Source organism: Macaca nemestrina, chromosome 9 (genome assembly GCF_043159975.1).
Source record: "Macaca nemestrina isolate mMacNem1 chromosome 9, mMacNem.hap1, whole genome shotgun sequence".
NCBI classification, from domain to species: Eukaryota; Metazoa; Chordata; class Mammalia; order Primates; family Cercopithecidae; genus Macaca; species Macaca nemestrina.
In genome coordinates this window covers 30381267-30408305 of record NC_092133.1, presented here as the reverse complement: position 1 = coordinate 30408305, position 27039 = coordinate 30381267, and the positions used below count along the sequence as shown (strand labels likewise).

The window sequence follows — 27039 nt, the reverse complement described above, 5'->3', positions numbered from 1 at the left end:
TCTCAAATGCCCACATGGTCAGAAAGGTAAAGTAAATGAATTAAGAAGGTGGGCGTAATTCAGTGGAGAATGGCAGGGACTGTGGTGAACACGAGAGCACACTTCTTATACAAATGGTAAGGGCAACTCACCTCTGCCCACTGTGGGCATCCCAGCTCTTCCCGTTTTCAGAAGAAGCCAGAAATCCAATTTCTTTTCAGGTGAAATCTCTTGGTTTAAAAATGCTCCTTTTGAAATATTTTTAAATATAACGCTCTAAACACAAAAGTCTGCAGCCCCCTTTCCACCAGCTTGTGGTCCTGGCCTGTGCCATGCTTTAGTGCCCTATCGATGAGCCCCAGCAATTCCCCCAGTGCCTCTTGCTTCTCCAAATCTGGCCTCTTTTCCCCTCTCTACCGCTGTTTCTCCCCACTTCCCGCAGCCCGGGGTCACTTTCTTTACCCATCTCCCCTCTCTTCTGGGAGAGGCACTTGCCGAACATCTTTCCGCCCAGAGCCTCCCCTGGAGCTGCAGAGGGGCAGCTGGAGAGATGCTCTCTGACGTAGCATCTCCCACCTTTGTCCTTGGGGACCCTGAGCCACCTGAGGGAGGGGACAAGGCCTCGCCCTGCGGGTCCCCACTGTAACTGGAAAAACACGGCCTCGCCCTCTGGAATCCAGGATGAGGGTGGGTGTAGGGGACACCTCCCAGAAACCCCTAGTCTACCAGTGGGTTAAAGAAGAAAGAGGGGACATGGTAAAGGGATGCGACAGAGCTGTGTGGTTTCCGGATGGGAAACCTCAGTCATTTAGGCACCCCTCCGCTCGAGTCACTTCCGAAGCAGTCGATTCTTGGGGAGAGGCTCTGCAGAAAAGGGCGACTCCGACGCAGACTGCCCTGTCCCCGCCCCCCGGGTCGTCGTGCGCGCAACTGCGGTAGTCACTGCTCCTCCCCGCCCCCGCTCCTGGATGCCCCCCTTCCCTCTCCCGGCCAGACTCTGAGCAGGAGCTCCGCCCCCAACGCGCCGCCCCAGCCCCAGCGCCTTAAAAGCTGGAGCGCACCGCCCCGCCGCGCCCTACCAGCCGCACCTCTCCTTTCTTCTGTAGCTCTCGCCGAAGCCGCACGTCCGGCCCGGATCCCGGCACCATGAGCTTCGGCTCGGAGCACTACTTGTGCTCCTCCTCCTCCTACCGCAAGGTGTTCGGGGATGGCTCTCGTCTGTCCGCCCGCCTCTCCGGGGCCGGCGGCGCGGGCGGCTTCCGCTCGCAGTCGCTGTCCCGCAGCAATGTGGCCTCCTCGGCCGCCTGCTCCTCGGCCTCGTCGCTTGGCCTCGGCCTGGCCTATCGCCGGCCGCCGGCGTCTGAAGGGCTGGACCTGAGCCAGGCGGCGGCGCGCACCAACGAGTACAAGATCATCCGCACCAACGAGAAGGAGCAGCTGCAGGGCCTCAATGACCGCTTCGCCGTGTTCATCGAGAAGGTGCATCAGCTGGAGACGCAGAACCGCGCGCTGGAGGCCGAGCTGGCCGCGCTGCGACAGCGCCACGCCGAGCCGTCGCGCGTCGGCGAGCTCTTCCAGCGCGAGCTGCGCGACCTGCGCGCGCAGCTGGAGGAGGCCAGCTCGGCGCGCGCGCAGGCCCTGCTGGAGCGCGACGGGCTGGCCGAGGAGGTGCAGCGGCTGCGGGCCCGCTGCGAGGAGGAGAGCCGCGGACGCGAAGGCGCCGAGCGCGCCCTGAAGGCGCAGCAGCGCGACGTGGACGGCGCCACGCTGGCCCGCCTGGACCTGGAAAAGAAGGTGGAGTCGCTGCTGGACGAGCTGGCCTTCGTGCGCCAGGTGCACGACGAGGAGGTAGCTGAGCTGCTGGCCACGCTTCAGGCGTCGTCGCAGGCCGCGGCCGAGGTGGACGTGGCTGTGGCTAAACCAGATCTGACCTCGGCGCTGAGGGAGATCCGCGCCCAGTATGAGTCCCTGGCCGCTAAGAACCTGCAATCCGCGGAAGAATGGTACAAGTCCAAGTTCGCCAACCTGAACGAGCAGGCGGCGCGCAGCACCGAGGCCATCCGGGCCAGCCGCGAGGAGATCCACGAGTACCGGCGCCAGCTGCAGGCGCGCACCATCGAGATCGAGGGCCTGCGCGGGGCCAACGAGTCCTTGGAGAGGCAGATCCTGGAGCTGGAGGAGCGGCACAGTGCCGAGGTGGCTGGCTACCAGGTAAGGGCCGGGGCTGGGCTTGGGGAGGAGCGCCCTGCCCTCTCCCGCGCCCGCTTCCTCTGGTAAAACTGGGCCCCAGGACTTAGGGGGAGGGCAAAAGAGAGGAGAGAAGAGCCCCGGCTGGAGGCACTGGTAAACAAAAAGCCCTGGAGTCTTCACTGTTAATTTTAGGGAATGCCCCTCATTTATGTCCCTGCCCCAGTCCTTCGAACAAATAAGCCCTTAAATTTCTTTGAGGTTCGAAAACCTAACTCTGCCTGTCTGTCAGCAAGCGGGCCTACACACACTGGCGACCCGGAGAACAGTGCCCCACCCAAAGTAGGACTGAGCCCAACGGGGCAGGTTACGTGGGCGGTGCTATCTCGGCTATCTGGCTTGTTTGGTTGACTTTGAAAGGCTTTCTGTGCGCCCTAGAAGATATTTATGGAGTATGGTCTACTTCAGGGTTGAAGGAAGAATGCGATACTGAACTGGGAAGAGTCCTATCCCATTTTCTTGACTTTCGCCCTCCAAAAAGTAGAGATTGGGAGCCAACAAGCTGAGCGATGCTTGAGCTAGTGGCAACCAACTTGCTCTACCCTCTTCCCCCAACACACACACTATTTATTCCCTTGTCCACCCGCTGACATTTCCTCCTAAAGAAAGCGTTCGCCTATTGGCAAAATGTGAAAGTTCGGGGCGCTGTCCACGGTGCTGATCTCGAGTTCTTCCCATCTCGGAAATGATGTCTCTCCCGTCTCGTGTCCCAGTTATGAATCTCTAGACAATTAACTGCTTTGATTTTTTTTTTCCCTGCAACACCAACACATCAGTCTTGGCTACCTGCAATCAAAGGTCACCTTATAGACAACATCAATTTTGGCTTTCATGGATGGCTTAGCACTAAAAAACCATTTAATTTGCTCAGCAGCTATGAGGTCCCACTTCAAAATTCCTACTTTGTTAATATTTTTTTCATCGTAAGTGTATGTGATAAGTCACAGAGATGGTTTTTCTTTGTTCTAGTGTATGTATTTTTTTCCATCTTTCCCTGTCCTCTAAGCTTCTGTGAAGGTATTGATTGGCTATTTCTTCCCAACAAAGGCCACTGCATCTTCAGTTTTACTATATAAGACATTCTGGGATTATGACCGCAAAGGGCACAGAGGCAGGAGACAGGGTAAATGGAAGGTGTAGAAAAGAATTGAAATAGTGTGGTTCAGTTTCAAGGTACAATAAAAGCTCCTTTGAATGACAATAATTCAGAAACTTGCAATAATTCTAGCTGGGATTAAAGTTTACATTTGGTGAAATTAATAGGGCTTGGAACACTGGTAAAATGGAACCAAGAAAGGAATGAAATCTCAAAAGTAACATTTTAATCAGAAGCTAAAGAATTCTTATTGATGTGCAGGTATTTGCTGTTTGTCACAAATAACTTCCTTTGATGAAGGAAAAAAGCCTGCTTGAACTGTTTAGGTTAGTTTGGTATTGCATTATCATTCAAATAAGTACTTCCATCTCTGCTTCAAAATCCATAACTTGAACTTTTCATTATGTACCATAACCCCTGGATGGCCTGAATTAATCACATTTGGCTAATTGAGACTTCATTTTTTTCTTCTAGAAGCCTCCAAGGACGAGCTAGGTGGTCTTCTGGAGGGCTAGCCCAGTATTTCTACAAAAAAAGGATAACTTACTCAGAACTGCCAGCTGAACTGGGCTTTTCCATGTTCTCTGTTTGCTTTTTATAGCCCATACATTCTAAGAGGTAGTGACAGTTTTGCCTGGCTTGTTTGCTGTAAAAGGCTTTCATCATTAGACAATGATGGTAGGGTCATCCAGACATGGTCTACAGGAAACAAACAAAAACAACAGAGAAACTGCAGTATCTGCAGTTCTGCGGTGCTGCCCCCATCAGCTTGAGCCTTTAGAGCCACAGAGGACCTGCTGATGGGAGTGGAAGAGGAGGTCAGACAACAGAGAGCTGGTTCCCTAATCCTTGGGACCTAAGGCTAAGGTGAGGCTCAAGCCTCACCTGCAGATCCTAAAGGCCTGATGCCACAAGGGTGTCTCTGACTGTTCTAACAGTCTTAGCAATACTGACCAAGGTGAAAAGCTTCCCTTTCTACAGTGAGAGTTAGCCATTGTTTTCTTGCCCTCTCATCTCATCCCCACCTTTCACTGCAGTAATGGGAGGCTGTTCTCCTTCTTCTGCTACAGAGATTAATGGTAGGGCCATTTTTCTTTTCAAACTTGACACCCTCTATGAAACACAGGAAGGCCCCATTAAAGTCACATCTTCTCTGCCTTAGAGAGCTGATAGCCTATTTGAGGAAAGAAACCTTACACTTTTGAAAGGGTAAAAAATGATTCAAGGTGACACAGTAAGTACACAATAGTGTATGAGAGAGTCTGAATCAGGCAAGAGAAGAGATTAGGAAGAGCTCAGGCTATTGTCTTCAAAAGCCAAATGCAACTCCCCTCTGCATAAAAAGCTGATGGGGTTTCCATTTCTGACATAGGGCAATTCTGGTGCCTACATAGCCACTTCGGCACCTTTAGAGTCCCAGTTCTGTTAAAGATGTCAAAAGACATTCTTGGAGGGTACTCGGGGTCTCAGACCTCTACTGTGGTCAGTCTTGGAAAGTTGAAGCTTTCCTTGAAAGACCTTGCTGAATGATCAAGATCACTGCAGGTTAATGCTCTCCAGGGAGACAAGCCAAGCCTGCTCTTTTCTCTCCATTATGAGATTGGAGTACAGCCTAATTAAATAGCAGGAAGGGGCTGGCCCCGTGGAGATTGGAGGTGACAGTGGCTGCATATAAATCCATAGCTTGATAGATCCATTTCTAAAATTAGCTACATTTGATCTTTTTAAGCTCTTCCACCTGGTTTTTGTTTCATTTTGTTTTGTTTGCCCCTCCCTATCTTACTGCATTACTGTCACCTGGGCTACCATGATAGCATCCTTATAGAAATAAATTTAAACTAGTGGATCCTAAACCCAGTGACACTCTAAGGTCAGTTGGGGGCTTAAATTATCAGGCCCACTCCCAAAGATATGGATTCAGCAGTTCACAGGTAGGGCCCAGGAATATGCATTTTTCAATAAAAGTGCTGCATCCTGTTGGTCCTCAGGCTGATTTTGGAGTACACTGATCTAAACCACTTCTTCCAGTAAAGTAGTTTACAGAGATACGTATAATGCAGGATTTTCGAGTGTGGTGGAGGAAAGAAAAAGATGGGGACAAAGGAAAGATAGGTGTGAGAATAAAGCACGCATGGTGAACCACAAATAAAAATCCTCTGTCCCCACTAAAGTTGATTATGCAGAGCAGTAATTCTAAATAGCCTCTTTTAATCAGATGTGGGGCACTCACTACTGCCCCCCTGACCCAGGGCCCCCCAAACGTGCTGAAATCCACAGCCCTGTCGTTCTTCACCACTGCAGATGTTAGTGTGGCCAGTCATTTCTCTTACTTCACCCGGCATCCTTCCAACCATGGACACGATGCTCAGCGTTTGTCTTAGCTCCTCCACGAGAGACCCCAGCTAAAGCTGGGCGTGCCGCTCTCCGGTTCCCTCAGGCTAAGCCGGCAGCAGCTGCGTGGTTGGGGGAGGGGACAGACTGCAGCGCTCTGCTCAGATCTCGAGCTGGAGGCCATCTTTGGCAGGGCTTCTGAAGGGCAATGCAAGACTCAGCCTGATGTGGGGAGGAGAGCGCAAACAAAGAGACCAGACATTGAAGAGCAATCAATGGTCAGCACACAGCACAGTTCCTTCTGAAAGGAGCAAAGTTGTGCTTTTCTCTACAGTGATCTGTAAAATAGATCTATGAAATCTGCAACCTAGAAGTTCAAGGAAATCTCATCTGTCTAGAGCTCAGCTCCCCAACCACCTCTTATTCAGAAAACACAGCTGTGAAACAACAATCGTGTTTTAAGCAAGGACCTAATTAACCTGCTGATGAGACATATCATCTATCTCTAAGCCACACATTAGGAACTTGGCACCTATACTGCCCCCAGCCTATTCATTCTTAACATGATTTCAAAATGCTTTTTTATTTGGTTTCAAGACTGCAGCAAGATAGAGAATGGGGACCACTGGAGTCAGGCATTGTTAAGAATGAGCAGCAGTAGATCTGTTCATCTTTCAGAACAAAGAAAATCAATGAGCATCCACAATTTCAAACACTGCACTTTGGGGCCATTTAGGGTAGAATTAAACAGCCTAATATACCTCAGTTGACCTAAAAGATGTCACCGAATTATTTTTAAAATTGATTATTATCATGACGCTTAATTACTGTGGAAGGTAGCATTATGTTTAATGTCCTGATTGTGAGTGGTATAAGCCACTTTAGAAAGGCTTTTTATTCAAAATTGTTATTAAAAAAAATCTGGTACTTTAGGGTATATGCCTCCAACTATCCAATATTAAAGTGTTTTTATACATTTCTTTGTTATCTAAGGGGTTGGTAATAGTGAGGGCTTGTGATTAATTTGTCCATATCATCAAAAGGATAGAGGGCCACGTGGTATGATATTATCAAGAATAAAAATCACTAACATTTACTGAGTTCTTCCTGTGTGCCATGCTGTTCTAATGCCTACTAATTTAACAGATAATGGACTCATCATATATTAATGTATATGTGAGATATATTAAATTGAAATCCTAATTTGAGGATCTCAGAACACCTTAGAAAAAGAATAAACATTATAACTTTTCATATGCGGAAGTAGAAAATTGGAAGGAACTAAAATGTAGAAAACAGGCTGAGGTCCAATGGGTGTTAGTGGCAGAGCAAAAACTGCAACCCAAAGTTCCTGATGAAATCCTCCTCTTATCTTCATATAGCATTCCTCCTCCTTCTTTGCATAATCATATTTTCTTCTTTCTCCTTTTTCCCTCACCCTAGACTCTTTTCCCTCTTACCACAGTAATATTGATTCTCTTGTCCCTAATATGTCAGTAGCAGAATTGATTGTAACCTCAAATAGGAACTATCAGGTAAAATTTCTTGGTAAAAATCTCTTTAAGACCTCATGATCTCTTAACACACTTTGAAATATATGCATCATGGTCCAGTATAATGTGTATTTTTCCTACTGGCTGTCATTCCTTGCTCTGTACCCGTCAGTCAATTGAGACTCTTCTTTGCAGTATTCCTGTCAATATTTATAGAACAGGTAGGTGGCAGGAATTTTAATTCTGCAAATTCTCTTGATTTGGAAGTTTGCACCCCCTGATGTCTTAGCCCTACCTTTCACCATTGCTTTATCATTCTCACACAAGGGGAGTTTCAAGGGCCTGTCAACACTTAACTTTCTTGAGATTTCTGATATGTTTATCTGCATCACTGTTTCTTTTTTTTTTTTTTTTTTCTGAGATGGAGTTTTGCTCTTGTTGCCCAGGCTGGAGTGCAATGGCATGATCTTGACTCACTGCAACCTCCGCCTCCCGGGTTCAAGTGATTCTCCTGCCTCAGCCTCCCAAGTAGCTGGGATTACAGGCACGCGCCACCACGCCCAGCTAATTTTTGTATTTTTAGTGGAGACGGGGTTTCACCATGTTGGCCAGGATAGCCTCAATCTCTTGACCTCGCAATCTGCCTGCCTCGGCCTCCCAAAGGGCTGGGATTACAGGCGTGAGCCACCGCGTCTGATCCTGCATCACTGTTTCTTAAAAATAACTCCCAATCATTGTGTCCTTTTTTTTTTTTTTTTTTTTTGAGACAGGGTCTTGCTCTGTCACCCAGACTGGAGCACAGTGGCACTATCATGGCTCGCTGCAACCTCCGCCTACTGGGCTCAAGCAATTCTCCCAGCTCAGCCTCAAGTGATTCACCTGCCTCAGCCACCCAAAGTGCTGGGATTACAGGCATAAGCCACCACGCCATGCCCTAGAGACGTTTTCTTGTTATCGCAAATGGGAGAGGGAAGTATGTGCTTCTGGCATCCAGCCAGGGATGCTACTAAATATCTTGCATTTCACAATAACAAATAATTAGCCAGCCCAAAACATCAATACTGCCAAAGTTGTAAAACTCTGTTTTAGAGGAAAGCAACAGAAAATAAACTAGTATAAACTAATAAATTGCTGGGGTCAGACGCTGTGGCTCAAGCCTGTAGTAATCCCAGCACTTTGGGAGGCTGAGGCGGTGGATCACAAGGATAAGGGTTCAAGTCTGGCCAACATGGTGAAACCTCATCTCTACTAAAAATACAAAAATTAGCCAGGCGTGGTGGTGTGCACCTATAATCCCAGCTACTCGGGAGGCGGAGGCAGGAGAATTGTTTGAACCCAGGAGGCAGAGGTTGCAGTGAGCTGAGATTGCGCCACTGCACTCCAGCCTGGGTAACAGAGCAAGACTCCATCTCGGAAAAAAAAAAAAAGAGGAAGATAATTTCATATAATGGTAAGAGCTAAGAGCAGGGTGGCTGCATTCAACTGAGTGCTTTTTTTCTAATTTGTTCTCCCTTTGGGGGTATCTTTTTCTAATTTGCACAAGGTTCTTGCAAGGGCCAGCAGCTGCTCTGGCTTAAAGTAAAGTGTTGGATTGGTCAAGGGTAAATACTTAAATTGGATGCAAAGGAAGACCTGTCTGAGGAGAGGACATTTTATTTATTTATTTATTTATTTATTTTGAGATGGAGTTTCACTCTTGTCCAGGCTGGAGTGCAATGGCGCGATCTCGGCTCACTGCAACCTCCACCTCCCGTATTCAAGTGATTCTCCTGCGTCAGCCTCCCTAGTAGCTAGGATTATAGACATGCGCCACCACGCCTGGCTAATTTTTGTATTTTTAATACAGACGGGGTTTCTCCATGTTGGTCTAGCTGGTCTCGAACTCCTGACCCCAGGTGATCTTCCTGCCTCAGCCTCCCAAAGTGCTGGGATTACAGGCATGAGCCATCGTGCCTGGCAGGAGAGGACATTTGAACTGAATCTTTTTTTTTTTTTTTTTTTTTTTTCTTGAGACAGAGTTTCACACTTGGCTGGGCGCGGTGGCTCAAGCCTGTAATCCCAGCACTTTGGGAGGCTGAGATGGGCGGATCACGAGGTCAGGAGATTGAGACCATCCTGGCTAATACGGTGAAACCCCGTCTCTACTAAAAAATACAAAAAACTAGCCGGGCAAGGTGGCGGGCGCCTATAGTCCCAGCTACTCAGGAGGCTGAGGCAGGAGAATGGCATAAACCCGGGAGTCAGAGCCTGCAGTGAGCTGAGATCCGGCCACTGCACTCCAGCCTGGGCGACAGAGCAAGACTCTGTCTCAAAAAAAAAAAAAAAAAAAAAAAAAAAAGGCCGGGCGCGGTGGCTCAAGCCTGTAATCCCAGCACTTTGGGAGGCCGAGACGGGCGGATCACGACGTCAGGAGTTCGAGACCATCCTGGCTAACACGGTGAAACCCCGTCTCTACTAAAAAATACAAAAAACTAGCCAGGCGAGGTGGTGGGCGCCTGTAGTCCCAGCTACTCGGGAGGCTGTGGCAGGAGAATGGCGTAAAAACCCGGGAGGCGGAGCTTGCAATGAGCTGAGATCCGGCCACTGCACTCCAGCCTGGGCGACACAGCAAGACTCCATCTCAAAAAAAAAAAAAAAGCCGGGCGCGGTGGCTCACGCCTGTAATCCCAGCACTTTGGGAGGCCGAGGCGGGCGGATCACAAGGTCAGGAGATCGAGACCACGGTGAAACCCCGTCTCTACTAAAAATACAAAAAATTAGCCGGGCGCGGTTGTGGGTGCCTGTAGTCCCAGCTACTCGGGAGGCTGAGGCAGGAGAATGGCGTGAACCCGGGAGGCGGAGCTTGCAGTGAGCCGAGATCGCGCCACTGCACTCCAGCCTGGGCGACAGAGGGAGACTCCGTCTCAAAAAAAAAAAAAAAAAAAAAAAGTTTCACTCTTGTTGCCCAAGCTGGAGTGCAGTGGCATGATCTTGGCTCACTGCAACCTCTGCCTCCCGGATTCAAGCAATTCTCCTGCCTCAGCCTCCCAAGTAGCTGGGATTACAGGCGCTTGCCACTGCACCCAGCTAATTTTTGTATTTTTAGTAGAGACAGGGTTTCTCCATGTTGGTCTGGCTGGTCCCGAACTCCCAACTCCAGGTGATTCTCCCGCCTCAGCCTTCCAAAGTGCTGGGATTACAGCTGTGAGCCACCAAGCCCAGGTGAACTGAATCTCCTATGACAAGGAGTCGGCCATGTAAAGACTGACATTTTAGATAGAGGACATAACAAGCCTAAAGGGCCTGGGACAGCAATGAACTTAGTATAGTTAAGGAGCAAAAGAAAAGACCAGGCTGGGCATGGTGGCTCATACATGTAATCTAAGCACTTTAGGAGGTAAAGGCAGGAGTGTCTCTTGAGGCCGGGAGTTCGAACCCAGCCTGGACAACAAAATAAGACCTCATCTCTACAAAACAAAAATTGTTTTTTTGTTTGTTTGTTTGTTTTTTTGAGACGGAGTCTTGCTCTGTCGCCCAGGCTGGAGTGCAGTGGCCGGATCTCAGCTCACTGCAGCTCCGCCTCCCGGGTTCACGCCATTCTCCTGCCTCAGCCTCCCGAGTAGCTGGGACTACAGGCGACCGCCACCTCGCCCGGCTAGTTTTTTGTAGTTTTAGTAGAGATGGGGTTTCACTGTGTTCGCCAGGATGGTCTTGATCTCCTGACCTCGTGATCCACCCGTCTCGGCCTCCCAAAGTGCTGGGATTACAGGCGTGAGCCACCGCGCCCGGCACAAAAATTGTTTTTAATTACCCAGGCATGGTAGTGCACACCTGTTAGTCCCAGCTGCTTGGGGAGGCTAAGGCAGGAAGATCACTTGAGCCCAGGAGTTTTGAGGCTGCCAGTGAGCTGTGATCACACCACTGTACTCCAGCCTAGGCAACAGAGCAAGACCTTGTCTCAAAAAAAAAAAAAAAAAATTCCTTCTGGCTGCTCAAGGACTATAAATATATAAATATAAAGCGATTTCTCTTCCATGCCTTGGTTTTTAAAAAATTCTGTGGAGTATTTCTGCTTTCTCCTTACCTATACTGTAAAATGCTCTCAGTAAAGTGACTGATTAGCAGGCTTCTAGGAAATCATCAAAATGAATGGAGGCAGAGAGGTCTTGCTGGAAAGCTCTCTGTGCTTTCCACAGTTGGAATTTTCTGAATCTAAGCTGCTAAACTGAGGCTTTGGATTTTGGAAAGCACATACGACAACAGTTATTTAGCAGCAATACGGTAAGCAAGGGAGGGATGGTAAGTGTAAAAAAAAAAAAAATCATCTCCATCTTCAGTTGAGAACTATATGCCTTGTGGCTATCCTGAAAAGGGCAGGTGTTCACTTGCCCTTTGGGTAAAAGTTCCCAGTCCTCACCATGAGTTCAAATCTCCTGGGGACCTTTATGAAAAAAATGCAAATGCTGGGACCCCACCCTAGAACCAATGAATCTGGATCTGGGCTCAGGGACAGGCCTGGATATAAGCAAGTTATAAGTTCAGTAGGTGGTTTTAATGTGTAGTCAGGGTTGGGAATCCTTGCTTTCTGGAAATCCTGAGGAATTTCAGCTGGTTTGGCCTAACTATTTTGGATATGTTACTTTTCAGGATAGCATTGGGCAGCTGGAGAATGATCTGAGGAACACCAAGAGTGAGATGGCACGCCACCTTCGGGAATACCAGGACTTGCTCAATGTCAAAATGGCTCTTGACATTGAGATAGCAGCTTACAGGTACTGCAAAGGGCCTGCTTACCCAAGTAAATCCAGTCACCTAGGGGCAATACTGCCCAAATAAGTGGGTCTGGTCTCTCTGGCTTCTGACTGGTGAGGTAGGGAAGAAGGGCATCACTGGCCCCTTTCAGCTGAGCCGACTGCTCCATCCCTCTACTTAGATATAATCCAGCTCCATCTTACTAGTCCCGGAGTATTCTGTGTACCTCTGAAAGGATTTAAGGGGATAATGTGAGTACACAGAGGTTAAAATAGAAACCCATGAGACTCGTAACTTTAAAAATAGGGTTTGGGGCCGGGTGCGGTGGCTCACTCCTATAATCCCAGCACTTTGGGAGGCCGAGGTAGGTGGATCACTTGAGATCAGGAGTTCAAGACCAGCCTGGCCAGCATAGTGAAACCCCGTCTCTACTAAAAATACAAAAATTAGCCAGGCGTGGTGGCGCACACCCGTAGTCCCAGTTACTCTGGAGGCTGAGGCAGGAGAATAGGTTGAACCTGGGAGATGGAGGTTGCAGTGAGCTGCGATCATGCCACTGCACTCCAGCCTGGGAGACAGTGAGACTCTGTCTCAAAAAAAAAGATGATTAAAAAACTATTAAGAGTTATGAGAAACATGGTTTGGGGGCCACTCTTTTATAGGACTGTTTCAGTCACGCTGATAAAAATCTGTTATCTGAAATAGTGTCATTCACTGGCTTTTGTTATTGCTGGTTCTATTCCTTTTGTACTCTTATACACTGAAAAAGTACAAATCTCAAATTTTGTACTCTTATACACTGAAAAAGTACAAATCTCTTGAATAAAGCAGTTTCTACCACCTTTGTGGACATCTCACCTCCTTATCCCTATTGCAGCTAAGGTGTTAATTAGGAAAATTACTTCTCCCTAGAGCTTTGTTGCTAATTGCCAAAAATGGGTGTGATGTGACCAAGGGGAGTTGTAGGTTTTCCTCCTGGAATGTATTTGTGAATAGGATAGGTTTCCCTTTGACAATGCTTTAAACATAGCTGGTGCGGAAGGAGTGTGTGTGTGCATGTGTATGCACGCGGTCCAACGCTTTGAGCTTTGAAATTAAGTATTTGTTGGTTTCAATCTCATGAAGAAACTCCAAAGTCCTTTGGAATCTCTCTCAAATGAATCGGGACTGGAGAGTTGAGTTCTAGGGGGAAAAAGTTATTGACTTCCTAAGAGTTTTTCTCTGTTGGATTTACAGGAAACTGCTGGAAGGCGAGGAGACACGTTTTAGCACCAGTGGGTTAAGCATTTCGGGGCTGAATCCACTTCCCAATCCAAGTTATCTGCTCCCACCTAGAATCCTCAGTTCTGCAACCTCCAAAGTCTCATCCACTGGGCTATCACTTAAGAAAGAGGAGGAGGAGGAGGAGGCATCTAAGGTAGCCTCTAAGAAAACCTCCCAGATAGGGGAAAGTTTTGAAGAAATATTAGAGGAGACAGTGATATCTACTAAGAAAACCGAGAAATCAAATATAGAAGAAACCACCATTTCAAGCCAAAAAATATAATTCCATTGCTTCGAAAAAGTTAATGCTTAAGAGGGAATGATATGCATTTGACTTGTTAAACAGCCTATTCCTGAACCATAACACCTGCCACCACTATAAAATATCTTCAAGGCTTCAGTCTCATATTTAGTATTGAATACTTACCTTCTGTAATAAGAAAACCACCCCTTAGATTGAAGTAAACTGCAGTCCTGGAGCAATCACAGATGAGTTATCTAAGAATACAGCTTTCTGACCTTCAGCTCACACTTCACAGTGATCGATGATTCAGGTGCAGAGGAAGTACAAACTAAGGTGCTAAATCTGTGATCATCGTCATTTGCTGTGAACTGAAATTAAAACTATTCACGCTACCCAGCCATTACCCAGCTAAATAATCTTACTCTATATACCTAAAACGTAAGATCACTGCCAAAGATAAACTAATGGTCCACACCCAAATCCACTCTGATAGAACTATTTCACAAATAATAGGCATTTGTTTAATGGACACCTTCCACCTCCCTCAATTGCATATATCCTTTTCTTCCATGTAGGAAAAAAATAGTCTAGTGTAGTATTCTTCCCATTTAAACACATTTTGGTTCTTCTCAAAAGAACTTACCCCCATTTGCTCTCTTTGCTCAGTGGGTAAAATTAGATGCATGTTGACCATGTCTATGATTCGTGTAATTACTTATCCCTGCCCATTTCATATTCTTTCAATTCTGTAGGTTAAAAAAATGGCAGTGATGAATTTTAAGGGTTTCCCCTAACATATAAAATAATGAAAAGAATCCCTAGACTTTAGGCTTTCAGCTTACACAAATCCATTTAATTAGGATAAAAAAACTATTAAGGATGTAGCTTTTCACCTTTACTTTAGAAGCACAGTAAATAGTTATTCCAAACTGTGATGAAACTGACCTTAGATTTAGTAGTATAAGCTAGAGGAAGTGAGTGTTTCTATGAGTGGAAAAAGCCAAGGTGTCATTTACGTGTCAGTTCATTTGTGGTGATATAGAATTAGCTTTTTCATCCCCTTACACTTAGAATCCACGTATTCCCCTTCCCACTAGTCTAGGTCCTAAAAAGGCCTCGCTTTCACTCTCCTATGCCTTTTACGAGTGCTAAGTGTAGGATATTTTGTCACCAGAACACAATGCTACTGCCCCAAAGTAAAAAAAAAAAAAACCACTTCTGGTCAATCAACACCACCAGCAAACATAAGAAAGAAATCTTTCTCTTTTCTAAAAGACTTCCCCAACACTTACCCCATGGCTGCACAGTTGGTGGGGTCCTGCCGGAGAGGAAGAGACACCCAGACCAGAGAAGGGGTGTGCATGCGCCTACTCGCTTGCTAGAAGTAGATTCTGGACAGTCAGCTCTTCATCTGCCCAACTGTGTAGCATCTGCGTTGCCCAGTCTTTCATGTGTGCCAAGGCTGATGCAGGATTTGTTCTCTGTCCAGCAGTCACTTCTGCCAGAGCTGAAGAGTTGCCCCGTCTCTGTTCCATGTCTCCTTTAAGAGCTCTGGTGATAAGGACATGATGCTTTTACTTATCATAGGATAACTTTCTTATCCTAGCACATGCTTCAATAGTTCAAGGAACTTGAAAGATACTTTTCTCTTCTTACTTTTACGCCACCCCTGTCTTTACTCCTCACACTTATTGTAAGACATTAGTAAAATAAGAAATTAAAAGTCACACGAATCCCACCAACATAATTTGTGTTCTGTGGTTCCTGCCTTTTCACTGAGAGAAGCACTGTTTGGGTGTAGAGTCAGTCTGGCTCTGCCTGATTTCTCACCTTCAGCTCAGAAATCAGTCACCCTTAATTGCCATGAACTCATTTATAAAAGAAAGATACTGGCCAAGCGTGGTGACTCCCGCCTGGAATCCCAGCACTTTGGGAGGCTAAGGGGGGGCAGATGGCCTGAGCCCAGGGGTTCGAGACCAGCCTGGGCAACACAGGGAGACCTCATCTCTCAAAAAAATATAAAAATTAGCCAACTATGGTGGCACCTGTAGTTACAGCTACTGGGGAACTGAGGTGGGAGGATCACTTCAGCCCGGGAGGTGGACGCTGCAGTGAGTCAAGATCACGCCAGTGCACTCCAGCCTGGGCGACAGAGTGAGACTCTGCCTCAAAAAAAACAAGAGTAACTTACAGAGTTGAAAAATGATTAATTCATTAACATGGAAAATGTTCAGAATCAAAGCAGAGAGGTCAAGGGAAGGAAAGCAAGTGACAGCAACTGTTATGTAAACAAGACGACAAAATGGATTCAGGAGATGAGGGGAAAGCCTGCAGCATGTGCTAATGATATCCCATATGACTTTCAGATTCATTAGACAATTATATCCCCTGCATCTTGAGACTTATTAATAATAGCTAGACTTTATTCAGTACCTATTTACTATGTGTCAGATGCTATATGAGGTAGTAAACATAGAATTATATAAACTTCACAACCACTCGTTAGGTGTAGTATTTGTATCCCCATTTTACAAATGAAGAAGTAGAACCTCAGAATCAAGGTTAAGACCCTGGTCTGATATCACACAGGAAGTGGCAGGGCTGAGATTTGAACCTTTGTCTTCTGTCTGACTCTACAATGCTTGCTTTTCTTCCCTATGTGGTTTTTTTCTTTTGTGTGTGTGTGTGTGTGTGTGTGTGTGTGTGTGTGTTTTAATGAGATGGAGTCTTGCTCTGTTGTTCAGGCTGGAGTGCAGTGGCACGATCTTGGCTCACTGCAACCTCCACCTCCTGGGTTCAAGCGATTCTCCTGCCTCAGCCTCCCAAGTAGCTGGGACTACAGGTGTGTGCCACCACGCCCAGCTAATTTTTGTATTTTCAGTGGAGACGGGGGTTTCATCATGTTGGCCAGGCTGGTCTCGAACTTCTGACCTCTAATGATCCACCCACCTTGGCCTCCCAAAGTACTGGGATTACAGGTGGGAGCCACCACACCTGGCCCTTATATTTCCTTTCTACAGAAATCCCCTTGTTGAAGGGAGTAGAAATCTTTCTTTTTATCTTGTTTCACCTCTTTCTCACCATGTTTTACTTAAGGTTTCTCTGTCCCAGAAACCTTTTGCAACACCAAATCCTCCAGGCAAACTGCTACACTTGCAGACTTCCTCAGCCGCTGCCTTCCTGCATTGCCAGGAGGTGGTGGTATCTCAAAACTGGACTTTGGGCCCAGCCAACCACAAATCACCTCTGCTTCTGACAAAAATTACATAGACAAAAATTACATAGTTTTCTATTAAAAAAAAAAAAGGGGGGGAGGTGGGGTGGGCTTTCTTATAATTCAGCAAAGGAATTCTGTAGCTTCCCATCAAGGGGCCAGGAAATGAGGGCATATTACAGAAGGGACAATTCTACAAGAGGTGGTCAATCCAAGACACTTAGAATTCATTCTACCGCATTGGCTAACGAGGCAAAATCTGAGCAACTGTCTGCAAGCTACAGCCCAAAGTTTAGCTCCAGAGTTAATGTAAGTCACAAATAATTGTGGGGATAAACTTCTAGAACTTATCTGTGAACTCAAGCAGAGGACCAGTGCCACCATTAATGGCTCTAAGGATAAACATAAAATAGCTTTTATTTTTTTTTTTTTATTTTTTATTTTTTTTTTTTTGAGACGGAGTCTCGCTCTGTCGCCCAGGCTGGAGTGCAGTGGCGCGATCTCGGCTCACTGCAAGCTCCGCCTCCTGGGTTTACGCCATTCTCCTGCCTCAGCCTCCTGAGTAGCTGGGACTACAGGCGCCCGCCACCGCGCCCGGCTAATTTTTTGTATTTTTAGTAGAGACGGGGTTTCACCGTGGTCTCGATCTCCTGACCTTGTGATCCGCCCGCCTCGGCCTCCCAAAGTGCTGGGATTACAGGCGTGAGCCACCGCGCCCGGCTAAAATAGCTTTTAAAATGTATTTAAGGCTGGGCATGGTGGCTCACGCCTGTAATCCTAGCATTTTGGGAGGCAGAGGTAGGTGGATCACCTGAAGTCAAGAGTTGAGGACCAGCCTGGCCAACATGGTGAAACTCCATCTCTACTACAAATACAAAAAGTAGCCGGGCATGGTGGCCCGCACCTGTAATCCCAGCTACTCAGGAGGCTGAGGGAGGAGAATTTCTTGAACCCAGGAGGTGGAGGTTGCAGTGAGCTGAGATTGCACCACTTCACTCCAGCCTGGGCAGAACAAAACTCCGTCTCAGAAAAAAAAAAGTATTTAAAAATCAACTGGGGCCGAGTGTGGTGGCTCACACCTGTAATCCCAGTATTTTGGGAGTCTGAGGTGGGTGGACCACATGACTCCAGGAGTTTGAGACCAGCCTGGGCAACATGGCAAAACCCCATCTCTACAAAAAATACAAGAATTACCTGGGCATGATGGTGCACACCTGTAGTCCCAGCTACTTGGGAGGCTGAGGTGGGAGGATTGCTTGAGCCCAGGAGTTCAAGGCTGCAGTGAGCCATGATGGTGCCACTGCATTCCAGCCTGGGTGACAGAGTGAGACCCTGTCTCAAAAAACAAAAACAAAATACAAATCTACTGCAATAAAAAGCAGACTGAAAGTTGCCAAGGCTTGGCTGGGCGCAGTGGCTCATGCCTGTAATCTAAGAATTTTGGGGGGCTGAGGCGGGCGGATCACCTGAGGTCAGAAGTTCGAGACCAGCCTGGCCAACATGGTGAATCCCCATCTCTACTAAAAATACAAAATTAGCCAGGTGTGGTGGCAGACGCCTGTAATCCCAGCTGCTTTGGGAGGCTGGGGTGGGAGAATCGCTTGACCCCGGGAGGCAGAGGTTACAGTGAGCTGAGATGGTGCTGTTGCACTCCAGTCTGGGCAACAAGAGCAAAACACCATCTCAGAAAAAAAAAAAGAAAAAGAAAAAAAAAAGTTGCCAGGGCTGGAGAGAGGAGGCAATGGGGCATGACTATTCAATGGATACGGGGTTTTATTTTGGTATGATGAAAACGTTTTGGAACTAGATACAGGTGGTGGCGGCACAACATTGTGAATGTACCACGTGCCACTGAATCATTCATTTTAAAATGATTGATTTTACGTTATATAAATTTTACCTCAATTTTTTAAACCCACTGGTAGGAAATTTGGCCGGGCACAGTGGTTCACACCTGTAATCCCAGCACTTTGGGAGGCCGAGGTGGGCAGATCACAAGGTCAAGAGATACAGACCATCCTGGCCAACATGGTGAAACCCTGTCTCTACTAAAAATACAAAACTTAGCTGGGCGTGGTGGCACACGCCTGTAATCACAGCTAGTCGGGAGGCTGGGCAGGAGAATCACTTGAACCCGGGAGGCGGAGGTTGCAGTGAGCCGAGATCGCGCCACTGCACTCCAGCCTGGTGACAGAGAAAGACTGTCTCAAAACAAACAAACAAACAAACAAACAGAAAATCCCACTGGCAGGAAATTTATGGAATTATCAGAAAAATATAATCACAAACATCTCATACACTTTCTGCTCCAGCTGAGACCACTGTGTATAGCCACCCTGGGTCAATCCCAGTAAGAAGGAATCCCATTAGGACACTATAAACCAGATCTAATAAGAGTATTGATTTCGGCCAGGTGTGGTGGCTCATGCCTATAATCCCAGTGCTTTCGGAGGCCAAAGCGGGTGGATCACCTGAGGTCAGGAGTTCGAGACCAGCCTGGCCAACATGGTGAAACCCCCCATCTCTACTAAAAATACAAAAATATTAGCCAGGCGTGGTGGTGGGCACCTGTAATCCCAGTTACTTGGGAGGCTGAGGCAGGAGAATCGCTTGAACCCAGAAGGCGGAGGTTGCAGTGAGCCGAGATCACACCATTGCACTCCACCCTGGGCAACAAGAGCAAAACTCCGTCTCAAAAAAAAAAAAAAAGTATTGATTTCAAAACAGAGCCCAAAGTCAGAAATCTCTCTGGATGTAAGTGGGTTTAAACACACACACACACACACACACACACACACACACACACACACACACACAGAGCAAGCGAGCTGGAAATGTTGCTTACTTCTAAGTGCCATCACTAAATTTCAACTAATATTATTTTTATTATATAATCAGATGTCTCTAAGTTCCTGAAAAACACCTAACTTGTAAGAATACTTTTATTTTCTTACAACAAAATAAGTTTATGTACCTGATAGTTTTTTTGTGTGTGTTTTTATGTTTGCTTTTTGTTTGTTTTTTGTTTTTTTGAGACAGAGTCTTGCTCTGTTGCCCAGGCTGAAGTGCAATGGCACGATCTCGGCTCACCGCAACCTCTGCTTCCTGGTTTCAAGTGATTCTCATGCCTCAGCCTCCCAAGCAGCTGGGATTACAAGTATGTGCCACCACACCTGGCTAATTTTTGTGTTTTTGTAAAGACAGGGTTTTGCCATGTTGTCCAGGCTGATCTCAAACCCCTCATCTCAAGTGATCCGCCTGGTTTGGCCTACCAAAATGCTGGGATTACAGGCGTGAGCCACCGTGCCCTGCCTGTACCAGAAAGTTAGCACAGTAATTTAAAATGGAAATAACAGAGAATGGGCTTCATGGGCGTTTAAAGCAGAACTCATATGTGACATTTTATTTTTCTTTATAGAACATACAATACTGGCTTTGCAACATTTTCAAACTTAAGGTACAGGTTATGTTGAAGTCATCATGCATTTTGCGATTTTCAAATATCTCATATGCCATTTTCAAAAGGGTGGGTGCTCCTAAATCTAGCTAAATAAAGGACTGTTTTTATTACATTACCATGCCCTGCTGCATACTCTTAAAGGATGAAGGGAGTGATTACTATGTAGATCAAAAGGTTTCTCTCCTCCTTTATTGATCTCCCAGAAAATGGCTTGATTTCCCCTGTGTTTTGTGCTGATATTTCACAGGCTTACTAGCTGGGGGCGGAGACCAGCTAAGATTTATAAATCCATTTTTACATTCCCTTTAAAACACACACACACACACACACACACACACACACACAGAGCAGAATTATGATAAAATGGAGTGAGTCACACTGCAGACATTTCAAGACTTATTTTTTTTGCAGTGTCTCAGGGATTCTGAATGAAACAAAACAGAGGAAGCTCAGCCGGGCGCGGTGGCTCACGCCTGTAATCCCAGCACTTTGGGAGGCCGAGGCGGGCGGATCACAAGGTCAGGAGATCGAGACCACGGTGAAACCCCGTCTCTACTAAAAATACAAAAAAAAATTAGCCGGGCGCGGTTGTGGGCGCCTGTAGTCCCAGCTACTCGGGAGGCTGTGGCAGGAGAATGGCGTGAACCCGGGAGGCGGAGCTTGCAGTGAGCCGAGATCGCGCCACTGCACTCCAGCCTGGGCGACAGAGGAGACTCCGTCTCAAAAAAAAAAAAAAAAAAAAAAAAGAAACAAAACAGAGGAAGCTCAAGCTACAAAGAAAAATGAAGATTGATCGTAGAGGGGTCTCCAGGCTTGCTTCCTCATTGATTAACCACTGTGGATCACCACATGGCTATTCTCTCCCATAATGAGGCAAATGGTCTCTGTTCTGAGTCTGAGACATTTCATTCTAGCTCTATCACACATTCCTAAGGGTTATAGAATGCTCAGTAGAGTGTAACCAAGATCATTTATTTAAGGACAACAGTTTTGGAATATTAAAGAGTGGCAGCTTTTAGTCAATTGCTGATTATTGCACACAGCAAAAATAGCGTCTTTTCTTAGAAGTGCTTATTAAAACAAATTTAACTCACAGGTTCATTTGCAGTGCTACACGTATGAATAAGTGAGAGGTGTAATTTCAATCTTCCATGGTTTCCTGGGATAAGAATTCATACATGACATTTGAAATTCCTGATATCCTTTGGGGCTAAACAATACTTTATCTTAAACTAAGACTTCAGCTCAACAACAGGAACTCTTTCTGACAACTGAAACTGTCTGTCCATGGAATAATCTAGTCATAAAGCAGAAGCAGAAGAGCTAAGACTGGAATTAGGGTGAAAGCAGAATACAGGTCCAACTTGTGCTCCTGAGATGTTAATCGCCAAGCTGTATCCCCATCCCTCTCCTGGTTATTGATAGAAGCAGGTAAGGTGATAAATATGTAAGAAAGAAGAAAGGAAAAAATAGATGGCTCAACAGCAATCTTGTAATATTAATGGACCCCCTTATTCATCAGAAAGGAACTAACTCAGCCAAGTAATCTGAGAAGTGACTATGTAAGGACCGTATTTGAACTTGATAATAGATTGTGCCAGGTACTGTTCTCAGTGCTTTATATATTCACTTGATTCTCATGACAACCCCTTGAGTTAGGTACCATTGTTCCCTTTTACAGAGAAGGAAAACTAAAGTTTACAAAAGTTAAATAATATGTCCAAGATCACAGAGTTTGCAAGCAGCAAAGCTGGGATTTTTATGGTTTTTTTTTTTTTTTTTGAGACAGAGTCAGACTGGAGTGTAGTGGCACGATCTCGGCTCACTGCAACCTCTGCTTCCTGGGTTCAAGCGATTCTCCTGCTTCAGCTTCCCGAGTAGCTGAGACTACAGATGCTTGCCACCATACCTGGCTATTTTTTATATTTTCAGTAGAGATGGGGTTTCACTATGTTGGTCAGGCTGGTATCAAACTCCTGACCTCAGATGATCTGCCTGCCTTGGCCTCCCAAAGTGCTGGGATTACAGGTGTGAGCCACTACACCTGGCCTAAAGTGGGGATTTTAAGCTCTGCAGTCTGGCTCCATGATTTATATCCTTAACCACTATGCAATACTGCCTTTATGTCTTTTTTTATTTTATTTTTTTAAGAGACAAGGTCTCATTCTGCTGCCCAGGTTGGAGTGCAGTGTTGTAATTATAGCTCACTGCAGTCTCAAACTCCTGGGGTCAAGAGATCCTCCCAAGTAGCTGGGATTACAGGCACAAAGAACCGTGCCCAGCTCCCTGCCTTTATTTCTATTTGGGGGAAAAAAAATGTTCCTGGCAGCCTTTATCTTCATCTTCTAATTTAAAATATTCAACTAGCTTTTCTTTCCTGAGAAACCTTAGAAGAAAAAAATTGTTTCTCATTTCAATGAAAATGGTGTCATAATAAGAAGCCTTGTAAAACCACAGACACCATCAGCACCAAATCAAAATGCAGTATCGATCAAACCATAATATTCATTCTGTGTGAGTAACTGCTTGGCAGGCTTTTGGGAGATCAATATGTCATTTCATTTGTGAGAGGACTATTAATCTCTACAGGTAATAGAATTTAGATTTCACTAATCCAGTTTTGAAAAGAAGCCAATAATCAAACTCATGTACACAACAACATAATGAAAAAGGATAAAAATGAGGACTTCCTCTTAAACATGGTCTACTAAAGAAAACAAAGGTGAACATTCAGAATCAGCATGTGCTTGAATCTTCTCTACTATCAGAGGTTTCCAAGATAACAAAATACAGCATAGTGGTTGCAATCATTAGAGGTTTTTTTTTTTCGAGACAGATTCTCACTCTGACACCCAGGCTACAGTGCAGTGGTGCAATCTCAGCTCACTGAAACCTCCGCCTCCTGGGTTCAAGCAATTCTCCTGCCTCAGCCTCCTGAGTAGTTGGGATTACAGGCACACACCACCACGCCTGGCTGACTTTTGTATTTTTAGTAGAGATGGATTTCGTCATATTGGCCAGGCTGGTCTCAAACTCCTGACCTTGTGATCTGCCCACCTTGGCCACCCAAAGTGCTGGGATTACAGGCGTGAGCCACTGCACCCAGCTGAGAGTTTTAAAGAAAAAAACAGAATAAAAAGTTTAACAGTGAGTCACACATACATCTGATGAGTAAATATCACCCGGTGAAACTATGAGAACACTTATCTAAGAGTGGATAATAGGATACATACTTTGGGCAAGCTGAATTGGACAAATAAACGGGTCCACGGTGTTACTTTCAGGAATCCTAAACCAAGTCTCTGTAGGACAGGGGAAAGAGTATGTCCAGGTCGGTGTTAGCCTGGAGTCCAAAGGAAGAACTGTTGGAAACTAGGTAAGAATGCATCTGACTCAAGCAGAAGAGAAAGGCAGCGCAGAGGAAGGAGAGTGATGCCCAGGGTCAGCGGAAATGGCTGAGATCTATATTACAGAGAAAACGGGATGGCATTTAAAGGAGGAAAGAGAAAACTGCTAAGCACTCATTTTGTCAAATTAAAACTACCACGAATGGCCAGGCACAGTGGCTCATGCCAGTAATCCCAGCATTTTGAGAGGCCAAGGAGGGCAGATCACCTGAGGTCAGGAGTTTGAGAGCAGCCTGGCCAACATAGTGAAACCCCATTTCTAGTAAGAATACAAAAATTAGCCAGGTGTGGTGGTGAGTGCCTGTAGTCCCAGCTACTTGGGAGGCTGAGGCAGGAGAATTGCTTGAACCTGGGAGGCAGAGGCTACAGCCAGCTGAGATTGTGCCACTGCACTCTAGCCTGGGTGACAGAATGAGACTCTGTCTCAAAAAACAAAAACAAAAACAAAAAACTACCATGAACTATTCCTCTGGGCATCTTTGCTTAATATTACCTCAGATAGGGATTAGGCAAAAACAAAAGGACCTGCAAAATGTCCCAATCAAACAAATCTTTCTTTAGCCATTGAAGTTAGGCTCTAGAATCTGTACTTCATATGCTCTATTGTAAACTTTTGTGCAGATTTGGGTATCTAGTCTTGTTTCTTTTTCTGTTCCCAGTAAAAACTCCTTTTGAAAAAACTTTCAGCCAGGCACAGTGGCTCATGCCTGTAATCCCAGCACTTTAGGAGGCTGAGGCAGGAGAATCGCTTGAACCCAGGACGCAAAGGTGGCAGTGAGCTGAGATCGAGCCACTGCACTCCAGCTTGGGCGACAGAGTGAGACTCTGTGTCAAAAAAAAACAATAATAAAATAAAATAAAAAACCTTCATCTCAACTAAACTAAATGCACGCTGCTGGTGGTGACAATAAGACTAACACACACATGTATGTATCCGGGCCTTGTGCACCTTCAGCAGAGATAAATTGAGAACAGGAAAGTGGGGGAATCTGAGTGAATCAAGACTGGGCATTTGAACCTGACATGCTGGCTCATGACTATAACCCCAGCACTTTGGGAGGCTGAGATGGGCAGAAACTGCAACTCCACTAAAAATACAAAAATCAGCCAGGCGTGGTGGCATGCACCTGTAGTCCCAGTTACTCAGGAGGCGGAGGTGGGAGGATTCCTTTAGCCGGGAAGATGGAGCCTCCAGTGAGCTGAGATCATGCCACGGCACTTCAGCCTGGGAAACAGAGGGAGACCTTATCTCACAAAAAAAAAAAAAAAAAAAAAAAAAAAAAGGCTGGGTGCGGTGGCTCACGCCTGTAATCCCAGCACTTTGGGAGGCCGAGGCAGGCGGATCATGAGGTTAGGAGATCGAGACCATCCTGGCTAACACGGTGAAACCCTGTCTCTACTAAAAATACAAAAAATTAGCTGGGCCTGGTGGCGGGCGCCTGTAGTCCCAGCTACGGGGGAGGCTGAGGCAGGAGAATGGCATGAACCTGGGAGGCGGAGCTTGCAGTGAGCTGAGATCGCGCCACTGCACTCCAGCCTGGGCGAAAGAGCAAGACTCGTCTCAAAAAAAAAAAAAGAAAGAAAAGGTAGAGTATTTTTGTGACTTACAGTACTTACCAGTAACTGCTTTTTATTAGATTCTTAGAGGTCTTGTAACCCATAGACGGTGAGTTCCTTGAAGATAGATCACTCCTCTTTGAATCTTCTTGTCCACACAATGTCTAAAAAGTGACACTCTTGACTTGCTCATTACAGAAGTGTTTATCAAATAATTACATTTGATATTCTACTTTTAAGGAGGTATTTTCCCATGTTACAGTCCTGAATGGGATAGTTATTGAGGAAAATAGGGGGAAAGTGAATGCTTACCCCAACTCTACAGCTGAGTCTCTGTGGGGATAATCTCTTCCCTGAAATGGTAAAATTTGTAATGTGGTCGGGCATGTTGGCTCACACCAGTAATCCCAGTACTTTGGGAGGCCAAGGTGGGCATATCACTTGAGGCCAGGAGTTTGAGACCAGCCTGGCCAACATGGCCAAACCTGTCTCTACTAAAAAATACAAAAATTAGGCCAGGCACAGTGGCTCACGCCTGTAATCCTAGCACTTTGGGAGGCTGAGGCGGGTGGATCACGAGGTCCACGAGGTCAAGTGTTCGAGACCAGCCTGACTAATATGGTGAAACCCCATCTCTACTAAAAATAAAAAAATTAGCTGGGCATGGTGGCGGGTGGCCTGTCCAGCTATTCAGGAGACTGAGGCAGGAGAATCACTTAAACCCAGGAGGCAGAGGTTGCAGTGAGCCGAGATTGCACCACTGCACTCCAGCCTGGGCAACAGAGTGAGACTGTCTCAAAAAAAAAAAAAAAAATTAGCCGTGTGTGGTGGCATAGGCCTGTAATCCCAGCTACTTGGGAGGCTGAGGCACAAGAATCTCTTGAATTTGGGAGGCAGAAGTAGCAGTGAGGTGAGATCACGTCACTGCACTCCAGCCTGGGTGACAGCCTTTAGACTCTGTCTCCAAAAAAAAAACAAAACTGTAATGCTTGAAAACAACCAAATCTGGGTTCTAAAGACAGTAATTTTTAAACACTAACATCTCTTCAACTCTCAGTCAACTCACTTGTTACAAATGGCACATTCTAAGTATCTATTAAAGATCAGGCTTTGAGACAATGTCTTGTTCTGTCGCCTAGGCTGGAGTGCAGTGGCAGGATCATAGCTCACTGTAGCCTTCACCTCCCAGGCTATTGATCCTCCTGAGTAGTTGGGACTACAGTCATGCACCACCATGCCCAGGTAATTTTTTTTTTTTTTTTTTTTGGTACAGATGGGTTCTCACTATGTTGCCTAGGCTGGTCTCGAACTCCTGAGCTCAAGTGATCTGCCCGTCTTGGCCTCCTAAAGTGCTGGGATTACAGGCATGAGCCACCACGCCTGGCTTATTTTTTATTTTTTTTTGAGATGGAGTCTCACTCACTCTGTCGCCCAGGTTGGAGTGCAGTGGCACAATCTTGGCTCACTGCAACCTGTCTCCCGGGCTCAAGCGATTCTCCTGCCTCAGCCTCCCAAGTAGCTGGGAATATAGGCACACACCACCATGCCCAGCTAATTTTTGTATTTTTAGTAGAGACAGGGTTTTGCCACGTTGGCCAGGCTGGTTTCGAACTCCTGCCCATCTGGCCTCCCAAAGTGCTGGGATTACAGGCATGAGCCACAGTGCCTGGCCTGGTTTTGTTTTTTTTTTTTTTTTTTTTTTTTTTTAGATGGAGTCTCACTCTGTCTCCCAGGCTGGAGTGCAATGGTGCGATCTCAGCTCACTGCCTCCCAGATTCAAGCAATTCTCCTTCCTCAGCCTTCCGAGTAGCTGGGATTACCGGTGCCTGCCACCATGTCCAGCTAATTTTTGTATTTTTAGTAGAGATGGGGCTTCACCATGTTGGCCAGGCTGGTCTTGAACTCCTGACCTCAGGTGATCCACCTGCCTCGGTCTTCCAAAGTGCTGGGATTACAGGCATGAGCCACTGCACCCGGCCCTGGCCTGGTTATTTTTTTAAAAACCCACAGTAAACAC

At 46.2% G+C, this 27039-nt stretch overlaps 2 protein-coding genes across 2 annotated transcripts in view; one reads left to right on the top strand and one right to left on the bottom strand.

The window, feature by feature from the left end:
- The window catches only part of LOC105478332 (5'-nucleotidase, cytosolic II), a 196915-nt gene extending 195717 nt beyond the window's left edge, over nucleotides 1-1198 (bottom strand). Inside the window, exon 1 of the mRNA XM_071069193.1 lies at nucleotides 1068-1198. The gene's annotated coding sequence lies outside the window, so the exon portion shown is untranslated. The remainder of the gene's footprint in view (nucleotides 1-1067) is intronic.
- LOC105478330 (internexin neuronal intermediate filament protein alpha) lies at nucleotides 1126-15131 on the top strand. Its single transcript, XM_011735480.2, has 3 exons — nucleotides 1126-2190; nucleotides 11773-11897; nucleotides 13114-15131. The coding sequence occupies exons 1-3, from the start codon at nucleotides 1126-1128 to the stop codon at nucleotides 13421-13423; spliced, it is 1500 nt and encodes a 499-aa protein (XP_011733782.1). The 3' UTR covers nucleotides 13424-15131.
- Nucleotides 15132-27039: the final 11908 nt, after the last annotated feature.